At 45.4% G+C, this 13,439-nt stretch overlaps 1 protein-coding gene across 3 annotated transcripts in view; it reads right to left on the reverse strand.

The window, feature by feature from the left end:
* Positions 1-2,012: 2,012 nt before the first annotated feature.
* LOC140458418 (proline-serine-threonine phosphatase-interacting protein 1-like) overlaps positions 2,013-13,439 on the reverse strand; it is a 105,075-nt gene continuing 93,648 nt past the window's right edge. For 2 of the 3 annotated variants that reach the window (XM_072552948.1, XM_072552949.1), the window contains 3 exons: positions 7,892-7,968; positions 4,684-4,766; positions 2,013-2,499 (listed from right to left, as the gene is read on the reverse strand). In XM_072552948.1, the coding sequence (XP_072409049.1) occupies positions 2,368-2,499; positions 4,684-4,766; positions 7,892-7,968 (292 nt within the window). In that variant the 3' untranslated portion in view covers positions 2,013-2,367. The remainder of the gene's footprint in view (positions 2,500-4,683; positions 4,767-7,891; positions 7,969-13,439) is intronic. The other variant, XM_072552950.1, reaches the window with a different exon arrangement.

Consider the following 13,439-nt stretch of genomic DNA (forward strand, 5'->3'; position numbering starts at 1 on the left):
GGACAGTCAGCTGTTTACAGTTTTCGGCTTATGTCTCCATAAGCAATTTCATTGTTAAGTGTAACGAGAAATTTGTAACAGCAAGATGACCCCAAAGTGTTGCATAAATACAAAAACTGGAGACCAGGAAGTGCTCTTAGGGTTGGTTATTTTAACCAGCTGCTCCAAATCAATTAAAAACAAAACTTATCTAAAACTGGTCATTTCACTGTTTGAAAAAGGTACTAGCATAGCTCAAGCATAGAAATAGACAACATTAGAAATATACAGCAGTGTCTCCCAGCTACAGCTGGCATATTACAGAGATAAAAAGACCTTGAGGGTCACTGCATCCAAGGGTGTTGGGACAACAAAAATTGGGTACGAAAAAATTAAACTTGCAGGGCCACAGGGGAATGGGACTGACTGGGTTACTCAGAGCTCCGGCCTCCCATGTACCATTGTGACGCAGTTAAGAGTTATTCAGAAATCCCTTCTGGAGATGCCTTGAGGACTGAATGGGGCTTGACATGATGCCTCCTGTGCTCGATCAGTTCAAGGCAAAGCCACAAATAATGACCACTCAAGTGAGCTGCCTCCAGCAAAGAGTTGATGCTTTTAGGGAAGGTGGGGACAAGATTGGAAGGGTACAGTAAGTCACACAGAGTCTGCTCTGAGGTTTTCCTCAGCAACTGGGTACGTTGGGTCATAGTCAGGGGTCGTGGGCCTAATTCTACCATTTGCAAGGACCAGGGCAGTGCAAAGAGTGCAACACCACCACCACCTGCAAGCCCCTCTATGGGCCACACACCATCCTCACTTGGAACTATAACACTGTTCTTTCATTGTCGCTGGGGCAAAATCCTGCAACTCCCTCTCTAACAGCACAGTGGCTGTCTGTATTCCCATATGGATGGCAGTAATTAAAAGGCATTAGCTTAGCATTTTGTTCTCCATGGTAATCAGGGATGGACATTAAATGCTGGCCCAGCCAGCTACACCCACATCCCGCAAACAAAAAAAATGTTTAAAAGCTCAACACGATAGAGCAGGAAATCTGCTGGAGTGAATTTGGGGAGTGAAGGATGTGAATTAGTAGGCAGAGGAATAAACAGTAAAATCACCATAGTCCAACTCTCTGATTAGAGAGCAACTGCTGTTGGTGGTTTAACCGGGAGGGTCACGACATCTTACATGAGTGAGGCGTTTGAGAAGGGAAATCCTTCATGGTAACCCTCAGCTGCTGCAGGAATGGAGCCCACACCGTTAGCATCAGAAATCTAGCAAACTGAGGTAACCAACCACTAAATAATAAAATACTCCTACCAAAGTTAAAGCTAATAATGAGCTAAGTCTGGCACTGACCTTTAAATGACTGAGAATTTATATTAAATTCAACACTGAATTCTCCACTTGCTTCAGGGGCAACATCAGCCCACAAGCACAATTAGATTAGATTAGATTACTTACAGTGTGGAAACAGGCCCTTCGGCCCAACAAGTCCACACCGCCCCGCCGAAGCGCAACCCACCCATACCCCTACATTTACCCCTTACCTAACACTACGGGCAATTTAGCATGGCCAATTCACCTGACCTGCACATCTTTGGAGTGTGGGAGGAAACCAGAGCACCCGGAGGAAACCCACGCAGACACGGGGAGAATGTGCAAACTCCACACAGAGTCGCCTGAGGCGGGAATTGAACCCGGGTCTCTGGCACTGTGAGGCAGCAGTGCTAACCACTGTGCCACCGTGCCACCCACTATTGTTCCAAGTTGGTAAATTTAACCAACACAGTCCACAGGATGGTTGCTGTGGGAAATGGAAAAATATAACACTATTGTGGTAGAAACTGTAAGGGTTGAGAAACACTGCTGAACCAGAGAACAAGGAAGTTCAGCACTGGGTTAGAAATGCTGAAAGCTACATTCCTCACTGTGTCACCAACACCACTCACTTGAACAGCACACTAAAGAAAGTAGTTATTTATCTCAAGGTTTTTTTTGGGGGGGGGGGGGGGGTGGGGGGGGGGGGGGGGTGGCGGTATTAGTGCAATAATTGAATATTTTAAAATGAAATATTCACGCAGCAAGATGAGCAGAGTTTAAAATAGACTACCAAAGCATCATTTCACAAGTATTTTCCACAGGAACTGGCCAATCAGTGAGGCAGGTGAAGGCCACAGGAGTGACGATCAAACATCAGTTGAACATCAATCTACTTCAGAAAGCTGTGGATGTTCCCACCTAACTATGTCACACACAGATTTTTAAAAAGTGAAACAGCTTGCTGTGCTTCCTCAGCCACCTTCAGGGATTACCGTTTCTCTCGACCTGTTCCAAGGGACATGGAGTTCGACTGGCGTAGCTGGCTGGTCTCTGATGCTCTCAAGCTTTCTCCAGGTAGGTGCTTGGGACTAGACCACTCCTTCCATTGCGACTCGCCGTCCACCAGCCATCCTCGTTCTGAGCCGTAATCTGGATGATGTCATTGGCGGTTATATCTAGCTCATCGCTGTTCTAATAGGGCAGAGAAAAGTGACATTAGCATCTCCCCTATCTGACCTAGACTCCTATAGTAAAAGAGAGAGTTGGGCACTTTCAGTCCTGTTACTGCCAAGCACCAAGCCACACAGTAATTTTCTACTTGCAGGGAGTCTCACTCAAGAATGACCAGGGAATAGCAGTGAAGGGGTAAGTGGAAATGGAGCTTTCTTACAGAGGATTAGGCTGAGGACCACACTTGGGCAGGAAGAGACTTTAATCTCAGTTGTTATCTCTCTATTTATTCACTCAAATGATCTGGGCTTCACTGGGAGGGCCGACATTTTATTGTCCATCCCTAGTTGTCCTTGAAAAGGTGGTGATGGGAGCCTCCTTCTCGAGTCACTTGTTAAAAAGCTAATTGGTATCAGTTTTGGGGTTTTGCAACACTTGTCCCATGTACTGTGGGCAGACCCATTCATTCACAGGATCTGGGCACCACTGAGAATTTATTGCCCATCCCTAATTGCCCTGAAGATGAACAACACAATGTGGAGGTGCCAGTGCTGGACTGGGATGGACAAAGGTCAGAAGTCACACGACACCAGGTTATAGTCCAACAGATGGGATTTTCAAAATCACAAGCTTTTGGAACGCTGCTCCTTCGTCAGTTTAAGTGACTTCACTTGATGAAGAAGCAGCGCTCAAAAAGCTTGTGATTTCAAATCAATCTGTTGGCCTATAACCTGGTGTCATGTGACCTCTGACCGCAAAAAGGTGACCGCAAGCTTTCTTAAATATAATTGAGTCACACACTAGGCCTGTTTGAGAGAGGAGTTAAGAGTTGACTGCTGTGGATCTGAAGTCACGTAGAGGATAGACTGTGGAAGGACAGTCAATTATCTTCTTGCGTGGCATTATTAAATAAGATGAGTTTTTACAATTCACAAGTTTACTGTCACTATTACAGATACAAACTTCTCCAACCCAGATTTATTCTATTTAAATTTCCCTGGTAATACGGTGAGATTTGAACTTGTGTCTCTCAAGCATTAAATTAGGCCTCTGGATTGCTAGACCAGAAATATGGACACTGCCACCACACCCATGAAGTGACCATTACAAAAAAAAGAGTGTTTGATGCTTACACTGGGGAATTGAAATGGGACAAGTGTTCTACACCCCAGCATTGATACCAATTAAACTTTTCAACAAGTATTTTATTCATTCCAGTTTGTGGTTCAGTAGCTAGTCCATAGCAGAGGGGGCTCAGATTTAATTGCAATGTTACACCATTTCTTCATTGTTGTAAGTGGTATCTGGCACCTCTACCTTTTTGTTGCAAAGAATGTGACTAACTCAATAGTCTGTGAAATGCAGGCGTGAGGACAGCAGAGAGTCCCAGTCCCACTTCCTGCAACAAAGCCACCAGGTAAATCTGCTGGGATTCAGCAAACCAGGACGAGCAGGCCTTGCCCTGCACAATTGCCAACACCACCTTTTCAGGGCAGTGAGGATAGGCAATAAATACAGCCTCGCCAATTTTGTCCACACTCCAAGGATAAATAGGGACTTTAAAAAAGAAACAGACTACTGCTTCAGAATGTAGGGAGGTGGGCAGCATAGTTATAACCCAGGCAAATGCTCTAGAGAAAGTGAGGACTGCAGATGCTGGAGATCAGAGCATAAAAATGCGTTGCTGGAAAAGCGCAGCAGGTCAGGCAGCAAAGGAGCAGGAGAATCCTGAAGGAGGGCTTATGCCCGAAACGTTAATTCTCCTGCTCCTTTGATGCTGCCTGAACTGCTGCGCTTTTCCAGCAACACATTTTTAAGGTCAAATGCTCTAGAGATGCAAATTCAAATCCCATTCTAGATAGTGACATTTAAATTCAATTTAATAAAGTCTGTAACTGAAAGCTAGCCTTAGTAGTATGACTGACAACTAGCATGGAATTCTGTAAAAGAAAAGCCATCTGGTTTACCGGTCTCCTTTAGGGAAGGAGATCTGCCATTTTTACCTAGTCTGATTGAAGTGTGATTCCAGATCCACAGCAATGGGGTTGACTCTTAACTTACCTCTGAAATAGCTAAGCAAGACACAGAGTTTGAAAGGCAGTTTGGACAGACAACTAATGTTGGCCTTGCCAGCAACACAAACATCCCATGAATGAATGAATAGTGAAGAAAAACTGCATTTTTGCACAAACATTGCTTCCTTACCTGAGCAGTGTAATCGTAGAGTACTCTGTAGTTGTTTAGATTTTCCTGTTGTGGAACAGCAACACTGGCGTACAAATCCTCTGCTGATGAACACAGAATATCAACTGAATAAAACTGCAGTGACAGTAGCTTTTAACTCCCACATCTATTGTATTAGGAGTGTTGTTGACAGCCCTCTGTCAACAACAGGTTAGAGATATCCCTCTGTTTGTTTTGAAGGTTTATACCAGGGAAGTTCTTGTGGTGAACTGGAGAATTATCACTTAATCATTCTTTAAGGAGAGGGGATGTCCATGGGAAAGATTGGAGGCAGCTGGATTTTAATTTTACTACTCAACACAGAGCAACACTGCCATCTAGTGGTACAACTAAGCTATTAACTGGCAAACCCTACCCAGGAAAACACAAGAGGCAGTCTGGTCTGTATCTTCAAAATATTAACCTCTCTTTTCTCTTTATAGAGGTGAATGGGCCATTCAGTGACACTAACAGGATTGCCATTCCTCCTCTGTCCTTTTCACATCAGTAGCGTTGCCTGACTGTGCCCTGTCTCAGTTCATCTCCTACTAAAACCCGTAGTTACATCTGGCCCTAACTATTCCAATGCACTCCCGGTTGCTTTCCCACAATGATGCTTAAGATTTTACCGTCCATGTCTTCAATCACAGCAAATCCTTCTTGGTGACCTCCTCCAGCCCCACAACCTGAGATTTCTGCATTCCTCAGGCCTCCCTGTGCATCCCTAATTTTAATTACTTTCGGTTGCCAGGACCCAAAGATCTTGATTCCCTCCCTACACCTTCCAGTTCACTTACTCCAAGATACTGCTTTAAATCCAACCCTTTGACTCAGCTTTTGGTTATCTGCCTTAAGGTCACCTTAGATTAGATTACCAACAGTATGAAAACAGGCCCTTTGGCCCAACAGCTCCACACCAACCCTCCGAAGAGTAACCCATCCAGACACAGTCCCTTACACTGACTAATGCACCCAATGCTATAGTGACAATTTAGCACCAGTTCACCTGAACTGCACAACTTTGGGAGAAAACCCATGCAGACAGGGGGAGAATATGCAACCTCCACACAGACAGTCGCCCATGACGGGAATTGAACCCGGGTCCCTGGCACTGTGAGGCAGCAGTGCTAACCACTAAACCACATGCTGCCCACACTAAAAAATTGAAAGAAATGCTGAAGTTTGTGGCTCAGAGCTGTACTTTGCTTTATGATGTTTCCATCAGGTACCTAGGAACACTTCACCACTGTAGGGGTGCCAGATTATTCTAACTTGCTATCCTTTCTTCCCAATTCTCCCATCCTGTCCTTTTCCCCCGACTCCAAAACATTAACTCCGGTTCTGTCCCCCACAGAAGCTGCCTGAAAAGTTCCAGATATCTAACAGGGCGGATTATTTTTTTTCCCCAGAATCCCTACAGTGTGGAAGCAGGACACTCAGCCCATTGAGTCCACACCAACCCTCCGAAGGCATCCCATCCAGACCCACACCCCCTTCTGCCTAATCCCTGTAACCCTGCATTTCCCATGGCTCATCCAAATAATTTGCACATCTCTGGATACTATATAGTCAATTCACCTGACCTGCACATCTTTGGGCTGTGGGAAGAAACCGAAGCACCCAGAGGAAACCCACGCAGGCACAGGGAGAAATGTTCATGTGGAGTTTGCACTGTCACCCACAGATGGGATTGAACCCACGTCCCTGGCGCTGTGAGGCTACCGTGCTAACCACTGAGCGACCGTGCCACTCCAAGTGGCACAATGAAGTGACCCAGGTGCAGTGGATAAGATGAGCAATGGAGGTTGGCGCTAGAGGAGAACAGGATGGAAACAAATTGAACAGCAGCAGTGAGCAAACCAAAAACAGAAACTACTGGAGAAACTCTGGAGCATCTGTGGGGAGAAAGCAGAGTTAACGTTTCAAATCCCAGTGCCTCCTCATCCGAGCAAGTGAGTGATTGGGATTTCCACCGAGTTCACCTTCACCCTCAGTCAGAAATGACATCAATGCCTAACCTGATCCGATCTGACAAATGATCATTGACCTGAAATGTTAAATCTTGGTACAGATTCTGCCTGACTTGCTGAGCTTAAGAACTGACGGTATAACTTACAGCCATACAGCTGTATTGCACCGAAACAGACCCTCAATCCAACAATTCCATGCTGACCAGATATCCTAAATTAATCTAGTCCCATTTGCCAGCATTTGGCCCATATCCCTGTAAACTCTTCCTATTCATGTACCTATCCTTTTAATTGGAACTGTACCAGCCTCCACCAACTCCTCTGGCAGCTTACTCTATACATGCACCACCCTCTGGGTGAAAATGTTGGTCCTCCGATCCCTTTTAATTTTTTCCCCTCTCATCTTAAACCTCTATAGTTTTGGATTGGACTGCCCTGCCCCAAGAAAAAGACCTGTCTCTTTATCCTATCCATGCTCCTCATGATGTTATATATTTCTGTAAGGTCACCCCTCAGGCTCCAACTCTCCAGGGAAAACAGTCCCAGCTTATTCAGCCTCTCCAGTTAGCTCAAACCCTCCAACCCTGGCAACATCCTTGTAACTCTTTTCTGAACCCTTTCAAGTTTCACAACTATAGCAGGGAAACCAGAATTGCACACTGTATTCCAGAAGTTGCCTAACCAGTGTCTTGCACATCTGCAACATGACCTCCCAACTCCTACACCCGATGTACTGACCAACAAAGACAACTTCAGGAGCAGGAGAGTTTGACCCCAGTGTTCAGGCCAAAATCTTTCATTCAGTCAGTCTCTGGAGTGAGTATCAGATTGTTTGTTATCACTTGTTATTGCTGTGTGGTGAATGGCACATTGTCTATTCCTACATGACAACAGTGACTATACTTCAACAAAAGTAGTCATGATTTGGAGATGCCGGTGTTGGACTGGGGTGTACAAAGTTAAAAATCACACAACACCAGGTTATAATCCAACAGGTTTAATTGGAAGCACTAGCTTTCGGAGTGACGCTCCTTCATCAAGTGGTAGCCTGGACTATCACCTGATGAAGGAGCGTCATTCCAAAAGCTAGTGCTTCCAATTAAACCTGTTGGACTATAACCTGGTGTTGTGTGATTTTTAACTTTCAACAAAAGTATTTAGCTGGACAGCCAGATGAGCACAAATGGCACTATATAAATGCATATCTTCTGGTTTCTTACCTGGAGGTGGTGCAGTTGCATTGATTGAATTGCTGCTATTGGATTTGGATGTATGACCTGGTAACAGATGGGTAATCCTAAATAGCAAGAAAGAGAGAGTTCACGGAGTTTAATTAGCAATCTACAGCAACTCAGAACAAATACTGCAGGACTGTTTAGTTAACTTTAACTATACTCATGAGTTTATTTTTTTATTCCTTCATTGGTATGGGTGCAGCTAGCTTGGTCAGTATTTATTACCCATCCCCAATTGCCCTAGAGACAGTGGGGTGAACAGCTGCAATCCATGTGCTGTATGTCATTATGAAGGAAGTTTCAGGATTTTAAACCAGCAATCCTGATATTTCCAAGTCAGGATGGTGAGTGGCTTGGGGTGGGGGTGGGGGAACTTGTAGGGAGTGTATGTTCATTGTTCTGGTCAGTTTTATCTTGAAAAGGCATTTGAAAGATTCCTGTGCTCCAGGGACTGGCTGGCATGAGGTATTGGTCTAAACATCCTAGCCACAGGTAGTCTGACACTTGCAGAGTCAACAATGGGTCTGTTTGGGCCCCCAGGGGGAAGGTAAATCTGTCTTTCTCAGTCTGGGTGCTTGCACATTCCTGTAGCAGGGCAGTGAGCAGGAGATTGGGTGGGTGGTGATTTGGGGGAGTGGGGGGGAGGGGGTGGGGTGGGGGAGGTGATGTGGAGGAGGGAAAAAAAAGAGAGTGTGGGACCAAGGCCAGAATTTACCATCCCCAATCAAAATAAATCTGACTGGTGTACAGAGGGAGTCAGTGGTAATGTCACTGGGCCAGTAATTCACTGGCTAATGCTCTGGTTATTTAAGTTCAATGAATAAATGCAGAAGAGAAAACTAGTCTCAGTGATGTGAACCATGAAGCTATTATCCATTGTTGGAAGAACCCATCTGGTTCACTCAGGTGACTGTCTGTGTGGAGTTTGCACATTCTCCCAGTGTCTGTGTGGGTTTCCTCCGGGTGCTCCGGTTTCCTCCCACAGTCCAAAAATGTGTAGGTTAGGTGAATTGGCTATGCTAAATTGCCCGTAGTGTTAGGTGTTGCGGAATGGGTCTGGGTTGCACTTCGGCAGGTCAGTGTGGACTTGTTGGGCCGAAGGGCCTGTTTCCACACTGTAGGTAATCTAATCTAATGTCCTTTAAAAGAAGGAAATCTGCCATGCTTCCCCAGCCTGGCCTACGTGACTCCAAAGCCTTTCAACCACTCAGTTCAAGAGTGTTAAAGAATGGGCACCTACTGCTGTTATAGAGTCAAAGATGTACAGCATGGAAACAGACCCTTCGGTCCAACCCGTTCATGCCAACCAGATATCCTAAATTAATCTAGTCCCATTTGCCACCATTTAGCCCATATCCCTGTAAGCCTTTCCTATTCATGTACCCATCCAAGTGCCTTTTAAATGCTGTAACTGTACCAGCCTCCACCACTTCATCTGGTAACTCCTTCCCCCACAGGCTGGTGCGCGTATGGAATGAGTTGCCCCTTCGTTCCCTTTTAAATCTTTCTCCTCTCACCTTAAACCTATGCCCTCTAGTTTTGGACTCCCCCTACATCAGGGAAAAGACCTTGGCTATTCACCCTATCCATGCCCCTCATGATTGCCACATATATCACTGAAAGAATAAAAAGGGACAGAGGACAGACCAGGGGTCAAATGTGAGACCTCTGGTGGTGGTTTATCCTAAGGGTCACCACATCTCAGACAAGAGACAAAGTTGAGAAGTTGGATCCTTCATGGTAACCTTAGCTGCTACAGGAACTGAAGTGGCACTGTTGGTGTCAACTAACCAAGCTAACTAACCCCAACCTGGTAATGTACAGCAAAATCATAGGTTGTCTGTATAAAGTTTCACTTCCAAATATTACATTATGAACAAAAAAAAATGACATCTTTTGATTTTTGTCCATGTCCATTACTGGTTCAGAATCTGAATATAGAATCAGTTAGGATTGCTGATGTCAAATCTGAACAAGTTAAAATTTCAAGTCGTACAGCTTAGTTCTGTGACTAATTAGAATTTAAGTCTTAATAAATTACCAGTTTCATCTTTAATCCAATGGCAACATTAACAGAGATTTTTAAAAGATGCTTTGTTTACTAAGCAGCTAAATTTTTTTCTAAATTAGCCAAAATTCATCCTGAAGGAATTAGTAGAAACACAGGAGGACGTGCTCACTGGAATGAGAATTGTTCAAATTATTTTGTGAATTAAGGTTTAATTAAAGGTCATGGGGAATGTTTTCTGTGTAGAGCATGGAACATCTCAATAACAACACCTCAGCTAAGTGTCAAAGAGATATACAGCATGGAAACAGATCCTTCGGTCCAACCCATCCACGCCAAGCAGATATCCCAACCCAATCTAGTCCCACCTGCCAGCGCCCAGCCCATATCCCTCCAAACCCTTCAGATTCATATACCCATCCAAATGCCTTTTAAATGTTGCAATTGTACCAGCCTCCACCACTTCCTCTGGCAGCTCATTCCATACATGGACCACCCTGTGAGAAAAAGTTGCCCCATAGGTCTCTTTTATATCTTTTCCCCTCTCACCCTAAACCTATGCCCTCTAGTTCTGGACTCCCCGAGTGCAGGGAAAAGACTTTGCCTATTTACCCAATCCATGCCCCTCATAATTGTGTAAACCTCTAAGTTCACCCCTCAGCCTCTGACGCTCCAGGGAAAACAGCCCCAGTCTGTTCAGCCTCTCCCCATAGCTCAAATCCTCCAACCCTGGCAACATCCTTGTAAATCTTTTCTGAACGCTTTCAAGTTTCATAACATCTTTCTGATAGGAAGGAGACCAGAATTGCACATAATATTCCAACAGTGGCCTAACCAATGTCCTGTACAGCCGCAACATGACCTCCCAACTCCTGTACTCAATACTCTGACCAATAAAAGGAAAGCATACCCACCACCTTCAGTATCCTATTTACCTGTGACTCCACTTTCAAGGAACTATGAACCTGCATTTACTGCATCCGCTGCACCTCCACACACATCATTTACTGCATCCGCTGCAGTACGTTGGGGAGACAGGCCGCCTACTTGCGGAACATTTCAGAGAACACCTCTGGGACACCCGGACCAACCAACCCAACCACCCCGTGGCTGAACACTTTAACTCCCCCTCCCACTCCGCCAAGGACATGCAGGTCCTTGGCTTTGTCCATCGCCAGACCATGGCAACACGACGTCTGGAGGAAGAATGCCTCATCTTCCGCCTAGGAACCCTCCAACCACAAGGGATGAATGCAGGTTTCTCCAGCTTCCTCACTTCCCCTCCCCCAACCTTATCTCAGTCCCAACCCTCAGACTCAGCACCGCCTTCTTGACCTGCAATCTTCTTCCCGATCTCTCCGCCCCCACCCCCTCTCCGACCTATCACCCTCACCTTAACCTCCTTCCACCTATCGCATTCCCAACGCACCTCCCCCAAGTCCCTCCTCTCTACCTTTTATCTTAGCCTGCTTGGCACACCCTCCTCATTCCTGAAGAAGGGCTTACGCCCAAAAACGTCGATTCTCCTGTTCCTTGGATGCTGCCTGACCTGCTGCACATTTCCAGCAGCACATTTTTCAACTATGAACCTGCACTCCAAGGTCTTTGTTCAGCAACACTCCCTAGGACCTTACCAAGGTCCGTCCAAGGACAAATTGGATATATCTTTAAACAAGGAATCGGAAAACTCCTGAAGGGGGTTTTGGGGTTGCCTGATCCCAGATGGTCAGTGAAGTAGAGATAAGGCTGTACCCAGTCACTCTGCTCAGTCAGAGTAAGGCTAAATACTGCAGCTTCTGGACTTCTGAAATAAAACAGAGTCCTAGAGAAACTCTTACAGCATCTGTGCAGTCAGAAACAGTAAACGCTTCGACTCCGATATAATTCTTTGTCAGAGTTTCTCCAGCATACTTTGTTTCTGTTTTACTACAATCTGGTAATTTGTGGCACGGTTTCCAAGACGATAGCTTTCAATTCTAGATTTTATTAAGTATATTTGCAGACCCCCAGCTGCTGCGATGGTATTTTTAAAGATTCATTCATGGGATGAGGGCATCCGCTGGCCATGCCAGCATTTATTGCCCATCCTTAATTACCCAGAGGGTAGATTAGATTAGATTAGATTAGATTAGATACACGAGTGTGGAAACAGGCTCTTCGGCCCTCCGAAGAGCAACCACCCAGACCCATTTCCCTCTGACTAATGCACCTAACACTACGGGCAATTTAGCGTGGCCAATTCACCTGACCCGCACATCTTTGGACTGTGGGAGGAAACCGGAGCACCCAGAGGAAACCCACGCAGACATGGGGAGAATGTGCAAACTCCACACAGACAGTCGCCCAAGGCCAAAATCGAACCTGGGACCCTGGTGCTGTGAGGCAGCGGTGCTAACCACTGAGCCACTGTAGTTAAAAGAGTCAGCTACATTTGAATCCATAGGAGTCTGGGTCCTCTAGATTACCAGTCTTGTGACATTACCACTACACCAGTTCTAATGGACGAGGCTGGTACATATTTGAACTGTTAGCTCGGCAGCAAAACAATATAAAAGCAGGAGAGCAGGGAGAAAGCGGATTTGTTCCTCTGTGCAGAGATCACAATCTTTCAAATCAATGACCAGTGATAACAAGTGGTAACATCACTATTCTCTCCATTATTTCTGGGTTTTAGTTCCAGATTTCCAGCATCTGCACAAATTCTTTATTATTCCTTTACAGGATGAGATAGTCATTGGAAGAATCAGATGCCCATCCCTAATTACCATTCGGGGGAAAACATCGAGTGGTTCTCTCAGCCATGTAAGAGACAGTCCCATTGCTGTGGAGTCACATGTAGGCCAGATTGGGCAAGGATTTCAGATCAGCCATGCTCTTACCGAATGGCACTGCAGACTCAATGGGCTGAATGGTCTAGTTCTACTCCTATGTCTTACAGTCTAAAGGATGTAAGTGAGCCAGGTAGGATTTTACAACAATTAGTCATACCAATGGACACCAGTATTGCTTCATAATCCGAGGTATTAACACAGATTGAATTTAACTTCCCTGGCTGCAGTGATTAGGTTTGAATTGACAATGTGAATTGACTAATGTGCCAGCCTGTGAATTGCTAGGTCTGTTGCTGTAACGATGATGTTGCGGTTTCTGGCTCTGAACCTCACTTGACACTCACAGGCACACCCATCCCAGGTAAGGGCTTGGGCAGGAACCAGAGGCAAGATGCTTGGGTGCTCGTTGTTTAACTTTCCACATGGCAGAAAGCCTCCCGTTTAACCTTACAAAGTTGTTTATGTATTTCTCTTGGATGTTCCTGATGACCGGGGAGTCCAGAACCACAAAGGTGTAGTCTATGGATATGGGGTACACCATTTTAGGAGTAGGAGTAGGAGGAGTAGGAATGTCAGAGAGTGGGGAGCCTGTGGAATCCCCTACTACAGAAAGCAGTGGAGACCAAAACATTGAATGGTTTCAAGAAGGAGTTAGATACAATTCTTAGGGCTAAAAGGGATCAAAGGATCTGGG

This window comes from Chiloscyllium punctatum, chromosome 33, assembly GCF_047496795.1.
Source record: "Chiloscyllium punctatum isolate Juve2018m chromosome 33, sChiPun1.3, whole genome shotgun sequence".
Taxonomy (NCBI): domain Eukaryota; kingdom Metazoa; phylum Chordata; class Chondrichthyes; order Orectolobiformes; family Hemiscylliidae; genus Chiloscyllium; species Chiloscyllium punctatum.